This window comes from Vigna umbellata, chromosome 8 (assembly GCF_029865625.1).
Source record: "Vigna umbellata cultivar VRB3 chromosome 8, Vumbellata_1.0, whole genome shotgun sequence".
Lineage (NCBI taxonomy): Eukaryota > Viridiplantae > Streptophyta > Magnoliopsida > Fabales > Fabaceae > Vigna > Vigna umbellata.
In genome coordinates this window covers 43,298,799-43,321,270 of record NC_142172.1, presented here as the reverse complement: position 1 = coordinate 43,321,270, position 22,472 = coordinate 43,298,799, and the positions used below count along the sequence as shown (strand labels likewise).

General features: G+C 30.5%; 4 protein-coding genes across 4 annotated transcripts; 3 read left to right on the top strand and 1 right to left on the bottom strand.

The window, feature by feature from the left end:
• The first annotated feature begins 794 nt into the window (after positions 1-794).
• LOC124836082 (Embryo-specific protein 3, (ATS3)) lies at positions 795-2,749 on the top strand. The gene is made up of 3 exons (XM_047311152.2): positions 795-1,083; positions 1,201-1,314; positions 2,151-2,749. The coding sequence occupies exons 1-3, from the start codon at positions 958-960 to the stop codon at positions 2,472-2,474; spliced, it is 564 nt and encodes a 187-aa protein (XP_047167108.1). The 5' UTR covers positions 795-957; the 3' UTR covers positions 2,475-2,749.
• Positions 2,750-8,810: 6,061 nt separating this feature from the next.
• Positions 8,811-13,627, top strand: PRH75 (DEAD box RNA helicase (PRH75)). The gene is made up of 14 exons (XM_047311129.2): positions 8,811-9,488; positions 9,896-10,030; positions 10,116-10,256; positions 10,406-10,517; positions 11,089-11,159; positions 11,248-11,402; positions 11,494-11,605; positions 11,738-11,839; positions 11,927-11,987; positions 12,077-12,245; positions 12,328-12,424; positions 12,539-12,633; positions 12,821-12,954; positions 13,111-13,627. Exons 1-14 carry the CDS (start codon positions 8,958-8,960, stop codon positions 13,335-13,337), a joined length of 2,142 nt encoding a protein of 713 aa, XP_047167085.1. The 5' UTR covers positions 8,811-8,957; the 3' UTR covers positions 13,338-13,627.
• Positions 13,628-14,932: 1,305 nt separating this feature from the next.
• Positions 14,933-18,049, top strand: LOC124836054 (cytochrome P450 704C1-like). Its single transcript, XM_047311117.2, has 6 exons — positions 14,933-15,404; positions 16,168-16,383; positions 16,490-16,780; positions 16,869-17,189; positions 17,278-17,481; positions 17,609-18,049. Exons 1-6 carry the CDS (start codon positions 15,096-15,098, stop codon positions 17,789-17,791), a joined length of 1,524 nt encoding a protein of 507 aa, XP_047167073.1. The 5' UTR covers positions 14,933-15,095; the 3' UTR covers positions 17,792-18,049.
• LOC124836045 (DNA N(6)-methyladenine demethylase ALKBH1C-like) lies at positions 17,483-20,082 on the bottom strand. The gene is made up of 4 exons (XM_047311105.2): positions 19,548-20,082; positions 18,924-19,268; positions 18,320-18,596; positions 17,483-17,698 (listed from the first exon to the last, which is right to left on the bottom strand). The coding sequence occupies exons 1-3, from the start codon at positions 20,052-20,054 to the stop codon at positions 18,321-18,323; spliced, it is 1,128 nt and encodes a 375-aa protein (XP_047167061.1). The 5' UTR covers positions 20,055-20,082; the 3' UTR covers positions 17,483-17,698; position 18,320.
• Between the last annotated feature and the right edge of the window lie 2,390 nt (positions 20,083-22,472).

Genomic DNA, 22,472 nt, shown 5'->3' with positions numbered 1-22,472 from the left:
ATTAAATAATAATTAATAAAATTATTCTCATTAAAAATAAGAATTTAAATTTATAGTATAAAAATAAAAATGACAAGAAAAAGGCTAATATTAGTTGACAAAATAAAGAATATAAGATTTATGGGAAAAGTAATCTTGGGAAGTTTCTCATATCCGTAGATATCATAATCCACGGAATTAGAGGTACCGCAGTACGTGTTGATACCCCCAACAATTTATTTTCATGTGATTATTAAATGAAAAAATTAAAGGAAGAAGGGCCTTCTATCGTGAGTAGGATAATTATTATTTATTTTGGTCCTCAATTTTTCTAAAAAAATATTATTTTCCGTACTAGTGTGTGCAACTCGTGGACATTTTCGTGAGCTTATGTATACCTCGAGATTTACGCCAAACCCCTCTGCAGGAGAAAATCGCGAATTCTGAATATTGGTAAATATTATTGTTTAAAATATTTATTTAAATTTTATTAGAATACAAAATTAATGTGTTACTTTTATTTATTATCATATTAGACAATTCAATAAAAAAAAAACATAGGTTTTATAAGCTTTTATTTCAACTTGAAAAAAGTTATAAAACCTAAAAAATATTTCCGAAAGCTAAATTTCTTGAATTTTTTAAAAATAACCTAAACGTAAAAACATATTTTCCAACCTTATATTTGTAGGAAGTTAAAGGACTGGATAACATTAACTGGAAATTTTTGTCAATGTGAATCATAAAGTTAAATATTGAAATATTGATACATTTATTTCATCTATAATTTTTCATTATTCTATTACCCTGGAGGAGTTTTTCCTTGTCTATAGCATTCTACACTAAAAGGTTGAATTTTTGGCAGAGGCAACAAAGACCGTTTCAGTTTGCATCGCCTCTCATCTTTCTATTCCTAGCAGCTCCACTATTTCCTTTTATTGTTCCTTTTGCTAAACTTTCAGCTTTCAGAGCAAAAACATGTTCAAACAGGTTCGTCTTCTTCTGCTCTTCTTGGCCTCTGGATTCACCCTCTCCGTTTCAGAGTCCCAATCTGTTTCTCTTCTGCCTCATGCCGCTGACTCCTTCAATGTCAGCTATATCCAGGTACTTCTAGCTATTGCCTCTCGCGAACCCTATTGTAACCTCTCTCTTTCTCTTTTTTTCAAAATTTTCTATTGCTATTTTAATAAGGTGAAGACTTGGTAATATTTTCTTAAACAGCTGAAGAACGCGGCGACTTGTTCTTACTTGGTGGTTATATCTACTAGTTGTTCGTCTCCTAGTTATACAAGAGATCAGATCAGTATTGCTTTTGGGGATGCTTATGGAAATCAGGTTTTGCTTTCTCTTTCTCACCAATTTCTTCCTTTATATAATTTGAGTGAAATTTCCTAATTCGTTTTCATGTGTCTGTTTACGTAGAATTGTTAATAAACCAATTGAAATTAAACTCAGACATATTTGGTTGCTTCATCTTTCCTTTACTTGTGAGTTTTTTAGTTGGTGAAATTTATGTTCTCAGCCACCTTGGTTTACGATGAATCTTGAGTTTCGTTTCTTGATATTTTATAAAGTTCTTCTTGGATTAATTTTGCATGTCTCTTGTTGATTTTAAAGTGTAGGAATTACTTATATTATTTAATTAAGTTTGAGTCTCTAACTGTCAAAGTTTGTACCCCTAAGTATAGCTTTCTTTTGCTATCAGCAAATCTATTGATCGGTATTACTTTTAGTCAGACGCGTCCTGAGTTTATCAGCAAAGTACAACTGAATGATAGCTTTCTATTGTGGTATGTGTATGACCAAACCACCATAAACATATCAACGACTTTTGAATATATGTTTGTAAATTGCACATAACTCATTCAAATTGGAATTTCAAAAAGGCAAGTGCCTCAATATGCCTATACATGTAGTTAACAGAGAAGTTTAATTTCAGTAAGAAGTTAGTGAAAATGCATTGAAAGTGTTGAAGTTTTTATATTGCCATTTAATTGTTATATCTGGTATAAAATTGTGGGTTTTTGTAATGACTGTTTTGAAAGTCATATCTAAAATAATTTCTAATTAATTAATAGTGTAAAAAATGTTATGGTTGTAGTATATTAAAATTAAACTTTTTGATTTGAATAACTGGAAATTTATATTTTATTTATTTCACATATTACCAGATATATATACCAAGATTGGATGATCCAACTTCAGGTACATTCGAGAGTTGTAGTTCAGATACATTTCAAATAACTGGTCCGTGTGCATATCAGATATGTTATGTATACCTATATAGACACGGATCAGATGGTTGGAGGCCTGAAAGTGTGAAAATCAATAGTTATAATGGCAGGGCTGTTACTTTCTATTACAACACATATATCCCCGGTGATACTTGGTATGGATTTGATTTGTGCAGCGGTGCTTCTTCTTCGAACCAGGTATCCAAGCAGAAATGGCTTATATTTATGGTTCTAGGAGTTGTTCTAAGTTTTTGGTCGTAAGTTTGTGTATTTTTCATCTTGTAATATTTGCTGCATCTTTGTACCCGTGAGACTTAGCACACCATGTTGAAGTATAGACACTAGATGCGTAAAACCTTTGTGTCTACATTCAGTTTATTACTTTGCTTTGTTATTAATTTTTAATACTCCTGAGTATGATGTGCTTAATGTTAGCAGAAGTGGTTGGAGGGTGGTGCTGTAAATTAATACCCTCATCGTTCTATAACCTTAAACTTGAACATATGATGTGATTCGGGTCATTCTTCTTGGTTTCATTTCGACCAACAATGGTCAAATCTTTCATCAATTCGGTTTTCTTTGTAATTCTTCATGACTTGAAGCATCAAACGAGATAATCCAATTCACTATTTTTCCTTATTTACTTTACTCTTCATATGAAGCTCCTTGAATACTCTACTACTTAATCACTGGTCAAAGCTAACTTCTGATCAATAGAACATGGGTACGCGTTTCGGTTTCGGTTTCCTTCAGTGTCATCCAATTTTATAAAAAGGGCTTAATCGTGTTTTTATGAATCAAATTTGAGGGAATCTGACTTGGACTTTTATTTATTTTAGAAAAATATGATTTCTTAAATTTGAACGATATGGATTTAGTCTTTTAAACTTAGTACTCAGAATCTAAAATTGTTTTTTTATTTTTTCAAATTTAGTTTAATTAGGATACTAAAACTAGATTTATCCCATCTAAAAAATTAACAGCATAATTAAAACTAAATTGAAGGCGTAAGTGGATTACATTGCAAGGCAAATTCAATTACATGGAAGATAGATATATCTCTCGCTGGAGTATTTACCAAAAAAAATAAATTTGGCTAGAGTTGCAATTGCAATGTCATGATTTCATGTTAGGAGAAGCATAACAAATAGAGTTGTCAACTCTAGTGAAGGATATAGCCTGCTGTTCCGTTAAAATGATAGTTTGGTGACATCAGTACCAGTTCTCTCAGGGTGTGTCTGGATAGAAAAATTATATTATTCCACTTTTATTTAGGACTATAACAATCACGTGGAACACAACTCATTTAAAAATTTGTCAAATGTTTACTGTTTGTAACTTAATCCATTCAATCCAAACTAAGGTTTGAGATGTGTCAAGTATAATCTGAACATACTCTCTTAAGCATTTGTCAGTAGGTCTGATTATCTTTTTGCTTCTTTTTCTGCTCTACTGACTATGACTCTGAAAGGGGTGTATGAGGATGCAGAGTGTTGTCACCTTGAGATGGAGTTGTGGTCTGATGATGTGAGGTTAGTTGTTAGGATGAGGAGCAGTGTATTCGGAACATGCAACTACTGGTATATTAAGAGGAAATGATGGTGGTAAAGTATGATGTGATGATATGAACTGTAGTCTTATGAAGAAGCAATGGAAGCAGAACCCTTAAACATTTTAAATAAAGCCTCAAATGAGCACGTGTCTTTTTCACGAGGCATCATATCATAATATAAATATAAGTTTCTTTTTTATTGAATATTGTTGGAATATTTATACGTGAGTCTAAATTTTGAGAAAATTAAACATTATACAAAAATAAATATGTATAAAATTATTATTTTTAAATTTTGATAAAAGTGACATTAATTTTTTATGTGTAGTTGGACTTATGTTTTATTGTATATAAAATTTATCAAATACTTATATATAGAGTTTTAATTTTGGAAAATTTAACTCTTATTTAAACTTAAACATGTATACACGTCCATGACTGTCAAACCAAAATGTACTGTTTAAGTTGATACTAATTGAAAGTTTCACTTTATTTACCTATTGATTGTCTTTGTATCATATTTATATCTACATTATACTTTTAAAATACATGTTTATTTCACTTTAAATATTCAAATATGGAATGTAGGAGATTTAAATTGATTTATGCAATTAAAAAGTATACATCCAAACAAACTTGACTATGCTGAAAAAAAAAAATCAATTGAAAGCTGATAAATTAAAAGTTATGGAATAAAAGCTATTGTTACTTAATTATTTGAAAAAAACCATGCTTACAGTGTATAAATATAGAGTTTAATTAGAAAATTAGCTCATTGAGTGTCTAAAATTTTATAAATCAACTGAATATTTAAATCTAATAAATTGTTCCTATACGAGTATATTTGTATCAGGACAAGGTGACAAGAGTACACTGGTACAGTTAAATATGTCTGTATGTGTAATATGCAGTATCAAGTTTCTCATTAAACCTCATAATATTCATTTTATTTAGGTAAGGATACAAGTATTATAAAATAAATATATTTTTAATTTTTAAATTTAAATATAAAGTTAAAATTATTTAAACTTTGATATATTTTAATGTTGAAATTTAAAAAATAAATTAATACAATTATTTTAATTTAAAGATATTAAATATTTTAAGCTAGTTAAAAGGTGTTTTTGTTTTTAACTTCGGGTTAAAAGGGTCTAATAATATAAAAAAATTTAAAATTATTTTGAAATCCGCGTCAACACAGTTAGATTAAAAATATAAATATATATTTAATCCAAAATTATAATTAAAAAGAATATATATATATATATATATATATGTATATATATATATATATATATGTATATATATATATATATAATTCAAATTTATAATTTTTCACTGAACTTAATTGATTAGATGAGAACACTTGTTACTGTTATATTTAACTAATTTTAATTAGTTTATTACAAAATTCATGGATAAAAAAATTCATTTTTCTTAAAAGATAAGATTTTATTATGTTTAAAAAATGGTTAATATATATATATATATATATATATATATATATATATAATATGTTATTTTAATATTTTTATAATTATTTTAATTTTGCGATAATCTGATTCAATGCAATATTACTTAATATTAGATTTAATCATGAATATTTGATATATAATATTACGCTCTTTTCATTAAAATGTAAATAAAAAGGAAAGTTTTAAATAAAATAAAAGTTATGCTAGGATCCTTCAAATCATATAATAGATTTGAATTAACATATTGCAAAATTTTCTAATGTAATGTGATAAATTTTAATTAGCATACTTAAGTGTTTTATATATTATAAATTTGGAAGTTGTTTTATGCCCAATTTATATTATTTCCTATCAGTATTTATATTTTGTAATACATTTAAGATAAATGATAATGTATTGCATGTTCATAAACACATTCATAATAAAATGTTTTTTTTACAGAGTGCTAAACTTCTTTAATTTGATATTGGTGTTCAATGAAAAATATTTTACTGATGATACGCCAATAATTAATATATATAATGTAATTCTTTTCTTCTTCTTTAAGGTTTTAATTTACTTTTTAATGTATTTTATGATGTCATATTATTTTTAAGATATCAATTTTATGATTTATTCTCCCATATAGAAGTTTATAAGACTCATAATTATTGTTTTATTTGCATATTAATGAAAAATATGGTTTCCAGACAACTTTATCTTACCTTTATAATTACTGGTTTTAAATTTGATGATCATAAAACACAAATCATCCTTTGACTCCATACTATTTTTATGTTTTTTTTATTATTACATTCTTTATATATATATATATATATATGGTTTGCTAACTTACATAAGCCTGTTTTCAGTACCCTAATATATCATGAATTCTAAATTTTAAGGTTATATTTTAATAATTTTTATTCTCAAAACTAAAAAAAAAAAAATTATTCTCAAAACTAAAAGAAAAAAAGTCCCAAAACCCTTGTTCACTTTGCTCATTCCTCTCAACCCTTTCTTTTTCATCTTTCTCACTTTAACATTTTCTCTCTCATCCCTACGCTAGTTCCAATTGAAAAAAATGAGAAATACTTGTCTAACCCTAATACCTTCCTCACTTATCCAATATGTTTTTGTGATTTGTGAAGCTAAATGTTTTATTTACCATTACATTCTTCTGACTTAATTTTTAATTGGCTAAACTTGGTTTGATTTTGATCTTGGTTTATTGATGATGGTGTGCTTGCAGGAAGTTTGCAACACAACAAAATTCTAAATTTATAAAACGAAATTTAATGATAATAATAAGAGAAAAATATATAACAGAGCTCTCCAATAAAAAATCAACATCAATATCATCAATTATTTTGTTATTAAACTGGAAAACAAATGAACGAACTGAGCAAGTAAAACAAATTGCGATGTCGAGTGTTGTTGTATGTGGGTGAGGAAAAATACGAAGATGATGAAAGAGAAACAAATTGAATAAGTGAGGAAGGTATATTAGAATTAAGTGAGTGTTTCTGATTTTTTCAATTGGGACTAGCCTTATAATGTCAGAGTGTGAGAGATGAAAAAGAAAAGGGTGATAGGAACGAGGGAGGTGAGCAAGAGTTTGAGGTTTCTTTTTTTCTTTTTTAGTTTTGAGAATTAAAATTATTAAAATACCATTAACCTTAAAAACATAAAATCCATGACATATTAGAATATTTTTGTCTACTAAAATCCGATACACATTACTAAAATGTACCCACTGAAAAACGGACCTACGCAAGTTAACAAACCCTTTTAATTAATGAAATATTTGTGTTTTACCTATATAATTTAAATTTTTATCTTTCAATGCATCTGTTAATTGCACGATTAATTTTATAAATACTTTCTCATAAATTGTTTGTTACACAGTTATATAACTTAGAATTAAAATAGATTGAATTATTTAGTAAAAAGTAGTTACTAAATATATTACAAATTGTAAAATACAAATCAGAAAAAAATAAACAAAAGGAAAAACAATTGCTGACAATATATGTTTTTAGTTGCTTTTCTATTGTCTATATAGGGTCTCTCTTTATATTTATATATATAAATGAAGTTGAAAAATGTAATATATGTTTATTTATATGTAAGTATAATTTATTTTATATGTTAACAAAGAAGTATGAGAGAAATTATTATTGTAAACACAAGATACATTTCATAAGTTGTTACACACACAAACACACACACATATTTATATATATATATATATATATATATATATATATATATTATGTTAAATCACATTTTTTAATATTTAAAAAAAAATAAAATCGTGACAGAAAAGATTTTAAAATATAATATATTTGAGATATTATTTGAACCTTGCATCAATTTTATTCTTAAAAAAACATATTAATAAAAAATTAAGTTTTATTCTTAAAAGATATTTTGATAAAAAAATATTTAAGATGAAGTATACCCAATAATAATCAATTTTATTTCTATAAAAATAAATTTATATTAACATTACCTCATATTTACTATTGGAATAGGTAGATTATCATATTTATTTAATTTTGATTGAAAAAATCTTTTTTCTAAATAAAACTTTAAAAATTATATTTTCATATGACATGCAAATAACTTCTGAATAAGAAGCAAATGTTGACAAATGAATTTATAATTTATTCACACACATACATAACTATACCAATTTTTTTTTCTAGAAATCTGTTTACATTAATCAATATCTTTATAAAAAACTAAAACTTTACACGAATGAAAGATGTATTTGTTTTATAATAAATTTTCATATATACACGTGTCTCTAAAATATGAAGAAAAGAAAAATAAAATTTTTCTTTATCAAAAGACCGACTTCTTTATCAAATTTTGTAATAGAGTTCGATTGGATACATTAATCAGTTTTTGTTAGAGAGTTTAAATTGTTTTATACCAGAAAATATGTTATTTCGTAAGAAATTTGGAAGGAGATTAAACTTTTTAATTAAATTATTATTATTTATTAAATATTAAATATTTATATTATTTTAATTAAGTTTTTACTTTTTAAATTAATTATAAAATCTTATATTTCTTAATATATATCATCCAACTAATAAAATATTAATCTAAAAAAGTAGAACATTTTAATATTTTAAATGAAAAAAAAATTAATAAAAACTCAATTAAATTTGTGAAAAATATTAAAATTTAATTAAATCATATGTAAATTATTATTTTATAATAACTTTTTTTAGTAACATTATTTAATTTTTTTTTATGTTTCCCAATTTCTTCAATTAAAAATTAACTTCTCATTCAATTACAATATGCATTTATATTTATAAATGTGTTATCGTTTGAATTACTATTCATGAATTTAGTTAGATTGATAGAATAACTTTGAATTTATTTATTTTCGATTTAAAACATTAATACATTTAGCATAAAAGAAAAAAAAGATTTAGGTTCTGATGTTTGAGGTTACCACATGGTGGTGAAAAAAAGAAAAAAAGAAAAAAAGAAAAAAAGAAAAAAAGAAAAAAAGAAAAGAAAAGAGAATTAGGTTTTGAGGTTGGGAAGTGTATAAGAATGTTTCCATCCCTAAAACCATAAACCCGAAAACCTCGTTCGCCGCTTACTCCTCTTTCTTCTCCTGCTTACGCACCTCATAGCCACAACCCCATTCAAGCAGGAGAAAATCTCTCTCTTTCTCTCTCTCTTTCTCTTTGTCCTTACGCCGCCATCACCATGCCTTCAGTCTCTCTCTCTGCCACTGACACCACCCTCCAAGAAACCAAGAAGCTTAGCGCCAAGAAAGCCAAGAACCAATCCCCAACCATTGCAGAGAAGAAGAGTGCCTCCAAACTTCTTTCTGATCCAAACACCCCCGATCCCGACCAAGATGGGGTTTCGGGGAAGCTCCAGAAGAAGGCGAAGAAGCGTAAGGCTTCAGACATAGAGGCTATGGCGGCGACCAACGATGCCGACGAAGACACTAGTTCCGAGCTGGTGGAGCCCGAATCTTCTAGAGAAGACGACCACAAGAAGAAGAAAAAGAAGAAAAAGGTCAAGTCCGAGGAACAGCCTTTGGTGATGGAAGCAGAGGAAAAAGAAGAGAAGAAGGAGGATCCTAATGCGGTCTCCAAATTCAGGATATCTGAACCGTTGAGGCTAAAATTGAAGGAGAAGGGGATCGAATCCTTGTTTCCTATTCAGGCCATGACTTTCGATTTAGTTCTCGACGGTTCTGATTTGGTTGGTCGGGCTCGCACCGGTCAGGTCTCTATATACTCTTATCACAAACCCTTGTTATCGTCTTTTAAATTTTTTTTAAATTTTTTGATCATATTATCGTTGATTGGCTTGAAGGGGTTTATGTTCATTTGGTAATACACATACCATTTTTAGGAGAAAACATTTAGATATTCTTTGGTCCTGTATCTGTATAATTATTCCATTTTAGTCCTTTGTCTGCACGGAACGAACTAAAGAATTAACAATGGTATTTCTAGGGGTTAGGAAAAAGAATTTTTTAGTGTAACGAGTTTAAGGGAACTTTTTTCCCGTTAACAGGATCATATGATTAATTGAACCATTCTTTAATCAGTTGTATTTGAAAGTGCATGCTTTTGAATAGTGTAAAGGGTTTTATTTGACCTCATTTACCTCGTTTGGGGAAACTGTAGGGTAAAACTCTGGCATTTGTGCTACCCATATTGGAGTCTTTAATAAATGGTCCGACTAAGTCTTCTAGAAAGACGGGCTACGGGAGAACTCCAAGCGTTCTTGTGCTTCTACCAACTAGGGAATTGGCTTGTCAGGTATAATTATGTGCACATGAGTTTTGGCATTTTTGATTGTATGGTGAATTTATTATCCTTGTTAACAAGGAGTGTTGTGCTTTAGGTGCATGCTGATTTTGAAGTTTATGGTGGAGCGATGGGATTGAGTTCTTGTTGTTTGTATGGTGGAGCTCCATATAACACTCAAGAAATTAAGCTTAGGAGAGGTGTTGATATTGTAATTGGCACACCAGGTCGTGTAAAGGTAATTGCAGTATTACTAGTTGATATATGTTGCTACTAAGTTATTTCCTTAATATATGTAAATGTTTTAAGTACCCTGAAAGTTTTACTGTGTGTTGAAGACGAGTGTTAACAATGTTTTTGATTTTCATCTGGCATGTATTGATGCAGGATCATATCGAGAGGGGAAATATAGACCTGAGCCAACTGAAATTTCGTGTCCTTGATGAAGCAGATGAAATGCTAAGGATGGGTTTTGTTGAAGATGTTGAGTTGATTCTAGGTATCTCTTTTTCCCCGATGAATGACCCCCAGTGTTGCTAAGTGTCAGTTATTGTGTCAAATATGTTAAGATTGTGTTTGTGAGACTAATACTATTTACACGTCCTATAAATTATTGATATTGATTCGTTAGTTCTAGTTAGTTATATAGTTTTTGCAAGAATGATTTGGAATCTTTTCATCTTTTTGTGGTAATAAATCCTCATGGTAGAGTTCACTTTTTTTAGCTCATAAATTAAAATGGGTATGGTTTTCTTCATGCTCAACACATCCCGATCGGTCATGGTTTTGTTGCTTAATTTATTATCTTTTTTCCCTGCTTTATTAGTGGCAGGACGACTTTTTTTCTCTAAGTCTCTTTGATTCTTATGAATTGAACTATTTTGCAATTCAACAATACTTCTTACCCCCAACACTTATAAGTTCTCAAAATGTCTTTTCACATCTTCTAGTACAGAATGCTTTGTACTTGGGATTACCTTAGTTTTGATGTTTATCCTACATGTTGGATGATAGGATTTTTCTGTATCACATTTGTCTATTATTGATATTTGATATTGATACTTTTGCAGGTAAGGTTGAAAATGTTAATAAAGTTCAGACTCTTCTCTTCAGCGCTACTTTACCAGACTGGGTTAAACATGTATGCTTCTATGTGATGATTTCTTCCTTTTGCTTCTGGGATGTTATAATTGGGGTTTTTAATGTTATCTGATGAATGTTCATGCCAGATTGCTGCACAATTTCTGAAGCCTGATAAGAAAACTGCTGACCTTGTTGGAAATACAAAAATGAAGGCTAGTACCAATGTGAGGCATATTGTTCTCCCTTGTTCTGCTCCTGCCAGGTCCCAACTTATCCCGGACATTATTCGCTGTTATAGCAGGTGATTTTTATTTTCAAACTTTTAACTTTGGATGTCTTTTAGAGTTATACTGAATTTTAACGTGTATTGTTGACTAATGACTCTGGTTCAGTGGAGGCCGGACAATTATATTTACTGAGACAAAGGAGTCTGCTTCTCAGCTTGCAGGGTTGTTACCTGGAGCCAGAGCTCTCCATGGTGACATACAACAAGCACAACGTGAGGTGAGCTATTACCTGAATTGTGGTTTTGTTATTGTCTTTTCATATGTTACTTAGAACAATTGTTTTTTCATAACGTGTTCTTATATCACTTGTTTTTTATATTCTCTTTTAAATAGTGTTCTGTCCCTGCAGGTTACTCTGTCTGGCTTCAGGTCTGGGAAATTCATGACATTAGTTGCTACAAATGTGGCAGCTCGAGGTCTTGATATAAATGATGTTCAGTTAATTATCCAGGTACTTTTGATGGATTAACGTGCAATGTATCAGATCATTCTTATTTCTGTCACAACCTAGTATGTTGATATTTGTATTTTGGTTTAGTGTGAGTTCCCACGGGAGGTAGAGTCCTATATCCATCGTTCTGGACGAACAGGAAGAGCAGGTATATCTGCAGGATTTTTCTTTTTGACGTGTACTATCAGATTGTTATATTCAATTTTAAGGTTATATTGTGGTTTGTTTTTTCTATAGGTAATACTGGGGTTGCTGTTACCCTTTATGATCCAAAAAGATCTAATATATCTAAAATAGAAAGAGAGTCCGGTGTAAAATTTGAGCACATATCTGCCCCTCGGCCTGATGATATTGCTAAAGCTGTTGGTGGGGAAGCTGCTGAAATGATTACCCAAGTTTCCGATAGGTATACTTGTTATTTGTTATTTGCAAACTTTGTTAATGTGTCCAGTGCTGTTGTTTGCTGTTAACATATATAATAAATGCAGTGTGATTCCTGCGTTCAAAGAAACCGCTGAAGAGCTATTGAAGAGTTCTGGTTTAACAGTAGTGGAATTGCTTGCAAAGGCTCTTGCAAAGGCTGTTGTGAGTCAATATTCTTTCATGTTTTCTCCGTTTATTTTTCTTGTTGATTATATGAATCCTTAATCATTCATTATTTTTCTGACTGGAAGTTTTTTCTCATCATATAATATGCAGGGTTATACCGAAATAAAGCAAAGATCACTTCTCACTTCCATGGAGAACTATGTTACATTGCTTCTTGAAATTGGGAAACCAATCTTCACTCCTTCGTGAGAACCGTACTATAATCCCTGATTTACGCATATGGTGTTTACGTGAAATAATTGTAATTGATATTAAGATATCAACCATTGTAATTGATATTATTTTTCACCTTATAATTTGTGTTTTGATTGTGATGGACTTGTGTGAACATTTTCAACTTGATTGACTTGCTATTTCGTTGGATGATATCAGTTTTGCCTATGGAATCTTGAGGAGATTTTTGCCTGAAGAGAAGGTGGAGGCTGTGAAAGGTCTTTCACTCACTGCTGATGGAAATGGTGCTGTTTTTGATGTTCCAGCTGAAGATTTAAATACATATCTTAGTGGTAAAGTTTTGCGTAACTGTTGACCTGGAATTTTGAACAGATTTGAATTTCCACATAACTGTTGACTTTGTGATTTGAGTATGGGATTCATTTTTGCATATAGCTTTTTGTCTTTGTCTTGGTTATGTTTTTCATTGAAACACATCTGTACTTCAGGCCAGGAAAATGCTGCTAATGTAAGTCTAGAGGTATTGAAAGCTTTGCCACGTTTGCAACAGAGAGAACAATCGAGAGGTGGCAGATTTGGTGACGGTGGTGGTCGAGGTGGTGGGAACAGGTTTGGAAGAGGCGGGGGAGGCAGGAACGGTAGATTTTCAAATGATAGGTTTTCCAATGGTGGTGGAAGAGGTGGTCGTGGAAACTGGGGTGGAAAGAGATGGTGAGTTTTCACTCTGCACTGTCTGGTAGCATGACTGCTTCGTGGAAAAGAAATAGTTGATGCTGGCTAGGCTATGGAGGATTCAAATTAAGATGGATTCAAATTAACATAATCTATGGTTTACTGTTTTGTTATTGATTCCTCTTTTTGTATTTTTTATTCTTTTTGATGGGGAAGCTTAAGTTTAGGTTTTTAATGTTCTTTAACTTCGACAGGAGAAAGTTTTATGTGTTAGTATATTTATATATGCTATATTTTATACAATATGAACCAGAAGAGAAGACATTAAGACGATTCTTCTGTTAATGCACTGAATACATAACACAGCTTACCATAAAATTACATTTGTACCATAGTATTGCGGAAGATAAAATAACATGATTTTAATTCTATAAAACTAACCATTTAAACCGAATTCTTATATTTTTTAACATTTTAGTTTCTTTAAATGTTTCTTTATAGCAGCTGACCGAGGGAAAATGGAATATTAGAATAGGAGAGAGAAAGTGGAGGTGAGTGAATAATTAAGACTGAAATAATTCAGTCATCTTAAATTTGAAAGAGTTGATTAAAAAAAATTAATTTATACACATAAAGATAGTAAATCTCTAACTTGAAGGTTTTGCAGACAAAGACTATTTTTAAATTGTAAATTTTCTGATATTCTGAAAGAGAAGATAATTAGTTTGGTTGGCTGAATATATGAAAACTTTTCTACTAAATCTGCACAATGCATTTCTTATAAGTTGTGTTCCTTGGAAAATACGGGTTGATTAAATGCCTGTACAAGTCAATTATGTTTTTCCTTTAATTAGTTTATACTTTTGTGTGGAAGAGAAAAAAAATGATGTTGGAAAGTCTGAAAATAGAGACTTTGTTGTGTGAAGACAGCACTGATTGTGGAAAAAAAATTAAGTTATACAATAAAAAAGTTAGGTTCCACATACTTTAATTATTTTTCTGTTGAAAGTATTGATGGTTTTTTTAATCGAAATTCACATCAGCTAATTTTTATTTAAGTCTCGTATGAACAAAAAAAGAATATTTAATTTAATATTGGAAATCATGGATTTGTTTTTATTAAGTATGAAAATATAGTTCATTGGAAAGCCATTCTTTTGTTCTAGTTAGACACATTGGTATTAAACAAATAATAGCAATAGAAATATGATAAATATTGTAATAGAAAAAGAAAAAAGTAGATAACATATTAAATGCTTATAAAAAAAATATAATGCACAGCTATGCCAATATATTATTGTTCTAATTTATTTATGATTGAGTAAATTTTAATTTTGCTTTGTTTAATTCTTGAGAGGTATTTTTTCCCTATTTTTAAGTAATCTTATTTTCATATTTTGAAGAATATAAAATTTACCGTAATTCTTTATTTTACATTTATTTATTTATCTCTAATTAATTAAATTTTAATAATATCCTAAATAAAGATGTGAGATCCAAGATTCAATTAGACTTTAATAAAAAATAAAGACAAACAAAATAAAAGATTAAGCATTTTTTAAAATAAAAAAGTCTAAATCACATAAAAGTTATCAAGAAAAAAAAAATTATGCTGAGTCCTTCATACTTCAATTCAATTTTGTAATTATGAACTTTGGAACAATGAAAATGAACGATTTGGCAGAAAACCAGCTAGTCAAACTTCAGTATATCATGGAAATTTGCTTGCATCCACTCTGCGTATTTGGCCCCAGCTTGGATTGAAGTTCCTTCACACGTTTTCATAAAGAGAAAGAGAGAGATGAAGCTCACAGATTTTCTCTTTGCACTGAAACCACTCTTTGCAACAGTAGTAGGTGTTATCTCAGTTGCTGTAATTACCAAAATCCTTGGTATTAGATTTTTCGACAAGAAAAGGAAGTACCATCCGGTTGCTGGCACAGTCATACACCAACTTTTCAACTTTACCAGACTCCTGGATTACATGATCGACCGTACAAACCACAGGAAAACTTATAGGTTGCTTAGCTTCAACAGAAGTGAGGTCTACACTGCAGACCCTGTTAATATTGAGTATTTCCTTGCCACAAATTTCTCAAACTACGGCAAGGTAACTATCATTTATGCATATTCCTTCAATTTGGTATCTCATTAAGCACAAATTCTGTGATGGCCTGGATGCAAAAGTGTCTAAAGATTTACCATATTTTTTTAATCCAATAGTTGTTACTTTGTGTTGGCAGAGTTCTAACTTCACCAACCTGCCTAATGCCAAATTCTACACCTTATACAGGGAAAAGGGTGAAAATTTGAGAGAAATAAACGTCTTTTATGTTAACCATACAGTAGAAAATTGTGGAATCTAATTACATTGAATTATAAAGCTGCAGCGGTATACACACACACACATTCACATATACATATATACAAACAAAAATATGAGTTGTTTTTTAATGTTTGAACTAATGGTGTCAACTGTGAGATTCAAATACAAATTCGAATAGCTGTTTGTACTGATAAATGCAAGCTTTAAGATTCTAATATAAACTTCAATTTTATTTTCTGTTTTGGACTGATAAAACCAACACAAAAACCTGGAAGTTTTCAAATTGAATTTGACATGAAACTAGAGTTTGCAGGACTAAATTATTAGGAGTTTGATTATTATTGCTCTTAGACTCTCATTCTTTTCATTAAATATTATATTTCGGTTGAAGATAAAAAGTACGAACTGTAGGTAAATATCATTTATCGACACAGGGCAGGATAAAATCCTTATTATGATTAAGAACTGTAGGTAAATGAAAAAGTACCAACTTTTCCATATATCCTTGTGTGTGATTTAGCCTCGAAAACGTCTTCATATGTGGCAGGGTTGGTATCACCATAGTGTCTTGTCAGATTTTCTTGGAGATAGTATATTCACGGTGGATGGGGAGCAATGGAGACATCAGAGAAAGACAGCAAGCTATCAATTCTCAACGAAAATGTTGAGAGACTACAGCAATTGGGCGTTCAAATCTAATGCACTAAAACTTGCAGAGATAGTGTCTGAAGCTGCAATCTCAGATAATATTATTGACATGCAGGTAAGATGTTATTTAATGCAACTGCAGTACACATAAAAAATACAAAACCTTTCTGTTACTTCACAATCACAAATCACGGTCTCATCCGCTTCTTGCCTATCGGCAGGAATTGTTCATGGAAGCTACTCTAGATTCTGTATGCAAGGTTATCTTGGGTGTTGATCTGGACACCATGCGTGGAACCTATAAAGAAGGCACGGAGTTTTCCAATGCGTTTGATGAAGCAAGTGCTGCTATCATGTACCGGTATTTTAACTATCTCTGGAGAATTATGCGGTTCTTTAACATTGGATCAGAAGCAGTTCTTAGGAAAAGTTTAAGTGTGATGGATGAATTCGTTTATGAACTAATCAGAAACAAGATGGAGCAAGCCCAAAAGCCACAAGATAATTTACCTGTGAGCACATATGCTAAAATTATGGATTACTATCCTTAGTTGTGTGTAGGATTAGTACTGATTTACTGACAACCTGAATATTTAACAGGGGACGAAAGGAGACATGTTGTCAAGGTTTATAGAATTGAAAGAAACCGATCCAAAATACCTTAGAGACATTTCCTTGAGCTTTATCCTTGCAGGGAAAGATACAACAGCAATTACTCTTTCCTGGTTTTTTTATGAGATTTGCAAGAACTCTCACGTGCAGGAGAAGATTGAACAAGAAATTAGAGAGACAACAAATGTAGCAGCTGGGTCAACCATTGATGAACTTGCAGCTAGAGTAACTGAAGAGAACCTGGAAAAGATGCCGTACCTACATGCCTCATTGAATGAAACACTCAGGCTCCATCCAGCAGTTCCAGTGGTAATAAAACTACATTACATCGTTAACTTGAATATATGAATCATTGTGAGTGATGAGTTCGCTAACCAATTTTATGATGCCTTTGTAGCAAGGTAAGTTTTGTTTCTCAGATGACACGTGGCCAGATGGATTTAGCGTGAGGAAAGGTGATCTTGTGTCATTCCAACCGTATGTTATGGGAAGGATGAAGTTCTTGTGGGGCGAAGATGCCGACAAATTCAGGCCAGAGAGATGGCTCGATGAGAATGGAATTTTGAAGAAAGAAAGCCCTTTTAAGTTCACAGCCTTTCACGTAGGAGATTAAACGTTTTACTTTTGTTTATGCAATAAAATAAAATAACCAGAATTTTTTTCATTACATAAGATTTGTCCTCTAGAACTCTACAGAACTTGAGACTTACTGTGATACTGTGACACAGGCGGGTCCAAGAATTTGCCTGGGGAAGGAGTTTGCATACAGACAGATGAAAGTATACTCTGCGCTCCTCTTAGGTAGTCACAGCTTCAAACTGGCAGACCAAAACAAACCAGTGAAATACAGAACAATGCTTACTCTACAAATTGAAGGTGGCCTACACGTTTATGCTTCTCGAAGAGAGTAATAAGGGTCTTACAGAATTCACCCTTAACAGAGAACAAAGTAAAACAGAACATAAATATAAGCTTATACATGCTTCTCTTTTCCTTTCAAATGTTTAACGTATCATCAACTTATTTTAAGTTGATAAGAACTTATGTATGGTTTTTTAGTGTAGTTTTCACAACAATTTACAAGTGACAAACATCATGCATTTGACAGTGAAAGGTAATAACAGGATAACTACCTTTCACAATAATACATCCATCAATATTTAACAAGACCACTTAGTATTGCCTCCTTTTAGATTGGTATGATTGATATATCCGTTTCCATTCAAATTAAATCATCCATCCTCAATGTGTTTGAACACTCAATTTTATCGGAGTAACTCAAGTTTGTCTTTTAAAAAAATGATTGAATAAAGGACTATTAATTTGAAAAAAATAAAAAAAGTGACATTCATGCTATTCACTTGGACAATGATATCTAGTGAGTATAAAAAATATGTCTATAACAATAGCAATTCTTTGAAGTAAATAGATTAGATTACATTAATACTGTCTGAATGTAAGATTGAGTCGACCAGGGGAAAACCCAGAATCTCTCAGCAATTCCTTTGGAGCTGAATTTGGTAGAACTGACCGCACACCATGAAAAACACGTCGAGACTCACCACCAAATATTAGCACATCTCCAGATTCTAGTATTACCCCCTCTGCCTTGTGTACATTTCTCTCATCTCCATACAGAAAATCTGCTGAATCACCAATAGAGAAAGACACAACAGGCAACTCTTTTCGAAGACTTTCTCTGCTTTCATCACGATCCTACATCAAGCAGTTTCAAGTTAGATGCTTGAGAGAATTTGTGCATATTATAGAATATAAAATAACCAACAATTTTTTTTAGATATATTTCACACAAAAAGTTGAATTTGGTAAATCCAAATCATGAACTACTCGGTAAAGTATGAATCTTTTATACCAAAAGTATAAGATACCACAACGCTTTAGTATTTAGAAATCTGAAAATAGATCACCAAGACAATACAGACTAAAACAATTACTATGTTGACTACAATAACCAATAATAACCATATATTTTCTTCAGTTCTGATAATGAAAATGCATAGTCTAGGAAATGTAGGAGCTAACTTGATGAAGACCAAGCTTTCCATTTTTTGTATAAAAATTGACAATGCAAATATCAGGAGTCATAGAAGGAAGAATGTCCTCCAATTTAGAAGCTCTATATTCCTTTTTCGTCAGAGACTGAGCTTCTTGGATTGCTCTTCTAACTAGTTCACTGAAGTGATTGGGAATACTAGGTGGGGTGCTGCCATCAAATATTCGTTTATTTCCATATTTATAGGTCCGAGGATTCCAATCCATACCAAGACACATCATCTTCAATTGAAGTTTCGCTCCATTTGAATATCCTGGTTGATAGAATCCTCCAAGACCAAGACCAAGTTCACGACAAACTTTCACTATGTCCACCTAAAAGCATTAGAATAAATTTTCAGCTGATGGAAGTAAAGTTATAGCGCAACACTATGGATAAATGAGGCAAACTTGTATGAATGAAATGCATTATGCCACAACCCAACAATGAAGACTAGAAAAAATTGGTTGCATGCAATGTATCATCATCTTTACACACAATAAGCCAATTTCAAAATATGCATCTCCTTGCCCTATTGGTGCTGTCAAGTGAAGCATTTTATAAGGAATTACAAAACAGTCTTCTGCAAACTGAAGCAAGAGAAAATGAAGTACCTGTTCATCATGGCTTATAAAATTTTTCAAGAGAACCATCCCAGGTCTCAACAACGACCCTTTTGTCCGTTCCTCATGCTTCTCAGTTTTACTTTCATTGTTTTCTCCAGGCAAAGTAGCTTCTATTAAAGCACGATTTCTTCTTCCATGAAAGCAAATGTCATATGGTCTGAACACTGGCTTGCTAACTGAAGAATCCAACTTCTGATCACCAACTGCAGCATAGTTTGAATTGCTGTTTTTATTACAAGCATGGTATTCAAAATAGCCATTCAAATCGCGAGATCGCACGAGTCTACCATCTTCTTCTCCTTCTTCGATCTCGCGTCTCCTGAAAGTTGCGACTTTTCGCGTTTGATCGACGTTCAAAATCGCAACTCGCGTTGGAGAAGCGAGTATCGCCATACGATCCCTCCTAGCAGCGAGGGAGAAGAAGTCGACATATCTCGCGGCGGCGCTTCTCAACGCGTTGATGTTACTCACGGCGGCACCTCTAGTGGCGGCCATTCTCGCGGGCGGGGGCGACTATAAAAAAAATCACCACAAAAATGTACTATATTCTATTATCATTTTAAAAAATATAATATTTTATTATCATTTAAAAGTTATTGAAGATTTAAGAAATTGCTAAAAAAAATAAATGTTTAAAATTTTATTAAATTTTATTAAATTTTGAAATTTTGAAAATTATTTATTGATTCTTTTTTCAATAATTTATAATTAATAATTAAAATTATATATATTTTTTAAATTATTTTAGAAATTGATAGTATTATTATGTCCGAAAAATGATAGTAGAAATTTATAATATGTCTAACTATTTTAAGATAATGTGACAATGTATAAATTATTAGTTTAACTTTTTTTAACATAAAATAATTAATCAATAAGTTTTTGAGATAATTTAATTTGAAAAGATATTGGGTTAAATATATTTTACAGCTATCTTAATTATTCGATATTAATCTATCAATCTAATCATAATTAGAATGTATGAGAACAAGCAACAAAAAAAATACATATCAAGATTATGCATTCAAAACATATTATGAAGTCATACAAAATACATTTTTATTAAATATAACTAATTGAGTATAATTTCCATTTTTTTCTTAGAATTTTCTTACAATTAATTATAAATAAAGTATAAAGTATGCTTATTTTATTTTATAAAGTTTTATTATGCATTTCAGATCGTATAATTCATGTTTTTATCAAATAATTTATAGTCAAACTCATCATTTAAGATAAAAAACTAATAACACTTAGTTTGTATCTAATGAACCCGATTACATATATTTGTGTTTAACTAATACTCAATGCTCCAGAATTATGTTTAGACGGCGTCCAAGTTACTTAACTCACACTTAACACCTTAGACCTCTGAAACTTATTAGAATGTAAAATTCTCAATAATAGCTAATGATATTGCATAGGCACCTAACGGTACCACACAAATCCTAAATTTGATATAGCATATCTATAGTTTATCTATTTGGCTTGTTAGGTTCATACAATCAATTCAAAAAATGAAATTAACACATTGAATTTACATTTTGACTTTATTAATACAAAGTAAATTACATGCCCACTTGCAATAATCATAATGCATATGTCAGTTCAACTAAACAACAAATTTCACTTGGGTCAGAATTAGAAGATATATTTATAACGAGAAAAAATGAAGGTGATATGATTTTTATAGTGACTTCAGATGTTGAAGATTCTCCCTCAATATAATACTCAAATTTCAAACTCTATCGTATCTTACACAAGTTCTGTTCAACTTACAGGTTAATTTGGTAAAATTTTCTTGAGTTAGTTCGAGTCATGCACTATGTAGTCTACCAAAAATTGTTCTTTGTTTTTGTCCCAAACAAAATGACTCAAAGAACCATTTATGTTAGAGAATTGATAGAACGAAAGACATCAATATTTGAAAACAAAATTGATGCACAATTCAAGCTTATGATTGCAAATTTTTCAACGCAACTAAACTACAATCCTTTTTGAAGAATACTAATAAATATTTAATTTGAATCAAATATTATCCTAAATTGGTTACAATTCAAGCTCACAACCCCAATGTTTTCAATACAACATCATGATAAACATTATCATCATGGAACACTCACTTGCTTACAAATTTCTCTCAATTTTTGAATGTCATCCTGCAATTTATACCTTAAAATTGTCAATGAAAATAAAAACAATTTAAAAAAATAATAATAAAACATCAATTAATAACTTTTTCTGCCTTGTATTTATAGTTACATATGTATTACATTGACAAGCTCTAACCATTATATATACAAAATTAAACAAAACATTTTATACAAAAAAACTCAACTAATCATTTCCGAAAACTTAAAACTTACAATATTATTCCATAGTGTAAAAAAAATTTAAATTCCATTTCAATCAAAACCATAATTCATTATACCACAAACCTCAAACACAGACAATTTAAGCCTTAAAAAATACAAGACATTCAAAACAAATTTTGGTAATCTTTTAACTTCAATAAACTTATTCCATAACCATTCAAGTCTAAATTATACTGTTGCATTCAAGTTGTTCTTTTATTTTAGTTATGTGTCAAGTGGTTGTATTTTAAGTTCTACTTAGTTCTACATGTACAACAACTCATCCTTTTCCACAAAAAGATGAATTATCTCTAAACTTGGAGTTACAATACTTTATATAGTCGAACTCAAGTTTTATTGGGTTGGATTTTATTGGTGTTGTGTCAACCCAATGAACCTCCTCCCTCTAAAAGGCTCATCAATGGTATGAAAGTTTATGGTTAGTTTTGGTGACAGACTCCGACAAGTACAGTATCGTCTTATATTAAAAGTCCTTGTGACATGGTTTCTAGGTAGGTGTGTCCCGTTTGAAAGAACAATGGTATGAAAAGGAGTATGC

Excerpts from the sequence above, each read along its gene's own strand:
- LOC124836054 (XM_047311117.2), top strand. The coding sequence starts at position 15,096 with ATGAAGCTCACAGATTTTCTCTTTGCACTGAAACCACTCTTTGCAACA. Across the intron at positions 16,384-16,489 it reads ATAATATTATTGACATGCAG|GAATTGTTCATGGAAGCTAC; the intron begins GTAAGATGTTAT and ends GCCTATCGGCAG. Across the intron at positions 17,190-17,277 it reads TCCATCCAGCAGTTCCAGTG|CAAGGTAAGTTTTGTTTCTC; the intron begins GTAATAAAACTA and ends ATGCCTTTGTAG.
- LOC124836082 (XM_047311152.2), top strand. The coding sequence starts at position 958 with ATGTTCAAACAGGTTCGTCTTCTTCTGCTCTTCTTGGCCTCTGGATTC. Across the intron at positions 1,084-1,200 it reads TCAATGTCAGCTATATCCAG|CTGAAGAACGCGGCGACTTG; the intron begins GTACTTCTAGCT and ends TTTCTTAAACAG. Across the intron at positions 1,315-2,150 it reads GGGATGCTTATGGAAATCAG|ATATATATACCAAGATTGGA; the intron begins GTTTTGCTTTCT and ends ACATATTACCAG.
- LOC124836045 (XM_047311105.2), bottom strand. The coding sequence starts at position 20,054 with ATGGCCGCCACTAGAGGTGCCGCCGTGAGTAACATCAACGCGTTGAGA. Across the intron at positions 19,269-19,547 it reads TTATAAGCCATGATGAACAG|GTGGACATAGTGAAAGTTTG; the intron begins GTACTTCATTTT and ends TAATGCTTTTAG. Across the intron at positions 18,597-18,923 it reads GAAAGCTTGGTCTTCATCAA|GATCGTGATGAAAGCAGAGA; the intron begins GTTAGCTCCTAC and ends TGCTTGATGTAG.
- PRH75 (XM_047311129.2), top strand. The coding sequence starts at position 8,958 with ATGCCTTCAGTCTCTCTCTCTGCCACTGACACCACCCTCCAAGAAACC. Across the intron at positions 10,518-11,088 it reads AGATGTTGAGTTGATTCTAG|GTAAGGTTGAAAATGTTAAT; the intron begins GTATCTCTTTTT and ends ATACTTTTGCAG. Across the intron at positions 12,955-13,110 it reads TTTAAATACATATCTTAGTG|GCCAGGAAAATGCTGCTAAT; the intron begins GTAAAGTTTTGC and ends TCTGTACTTCAG.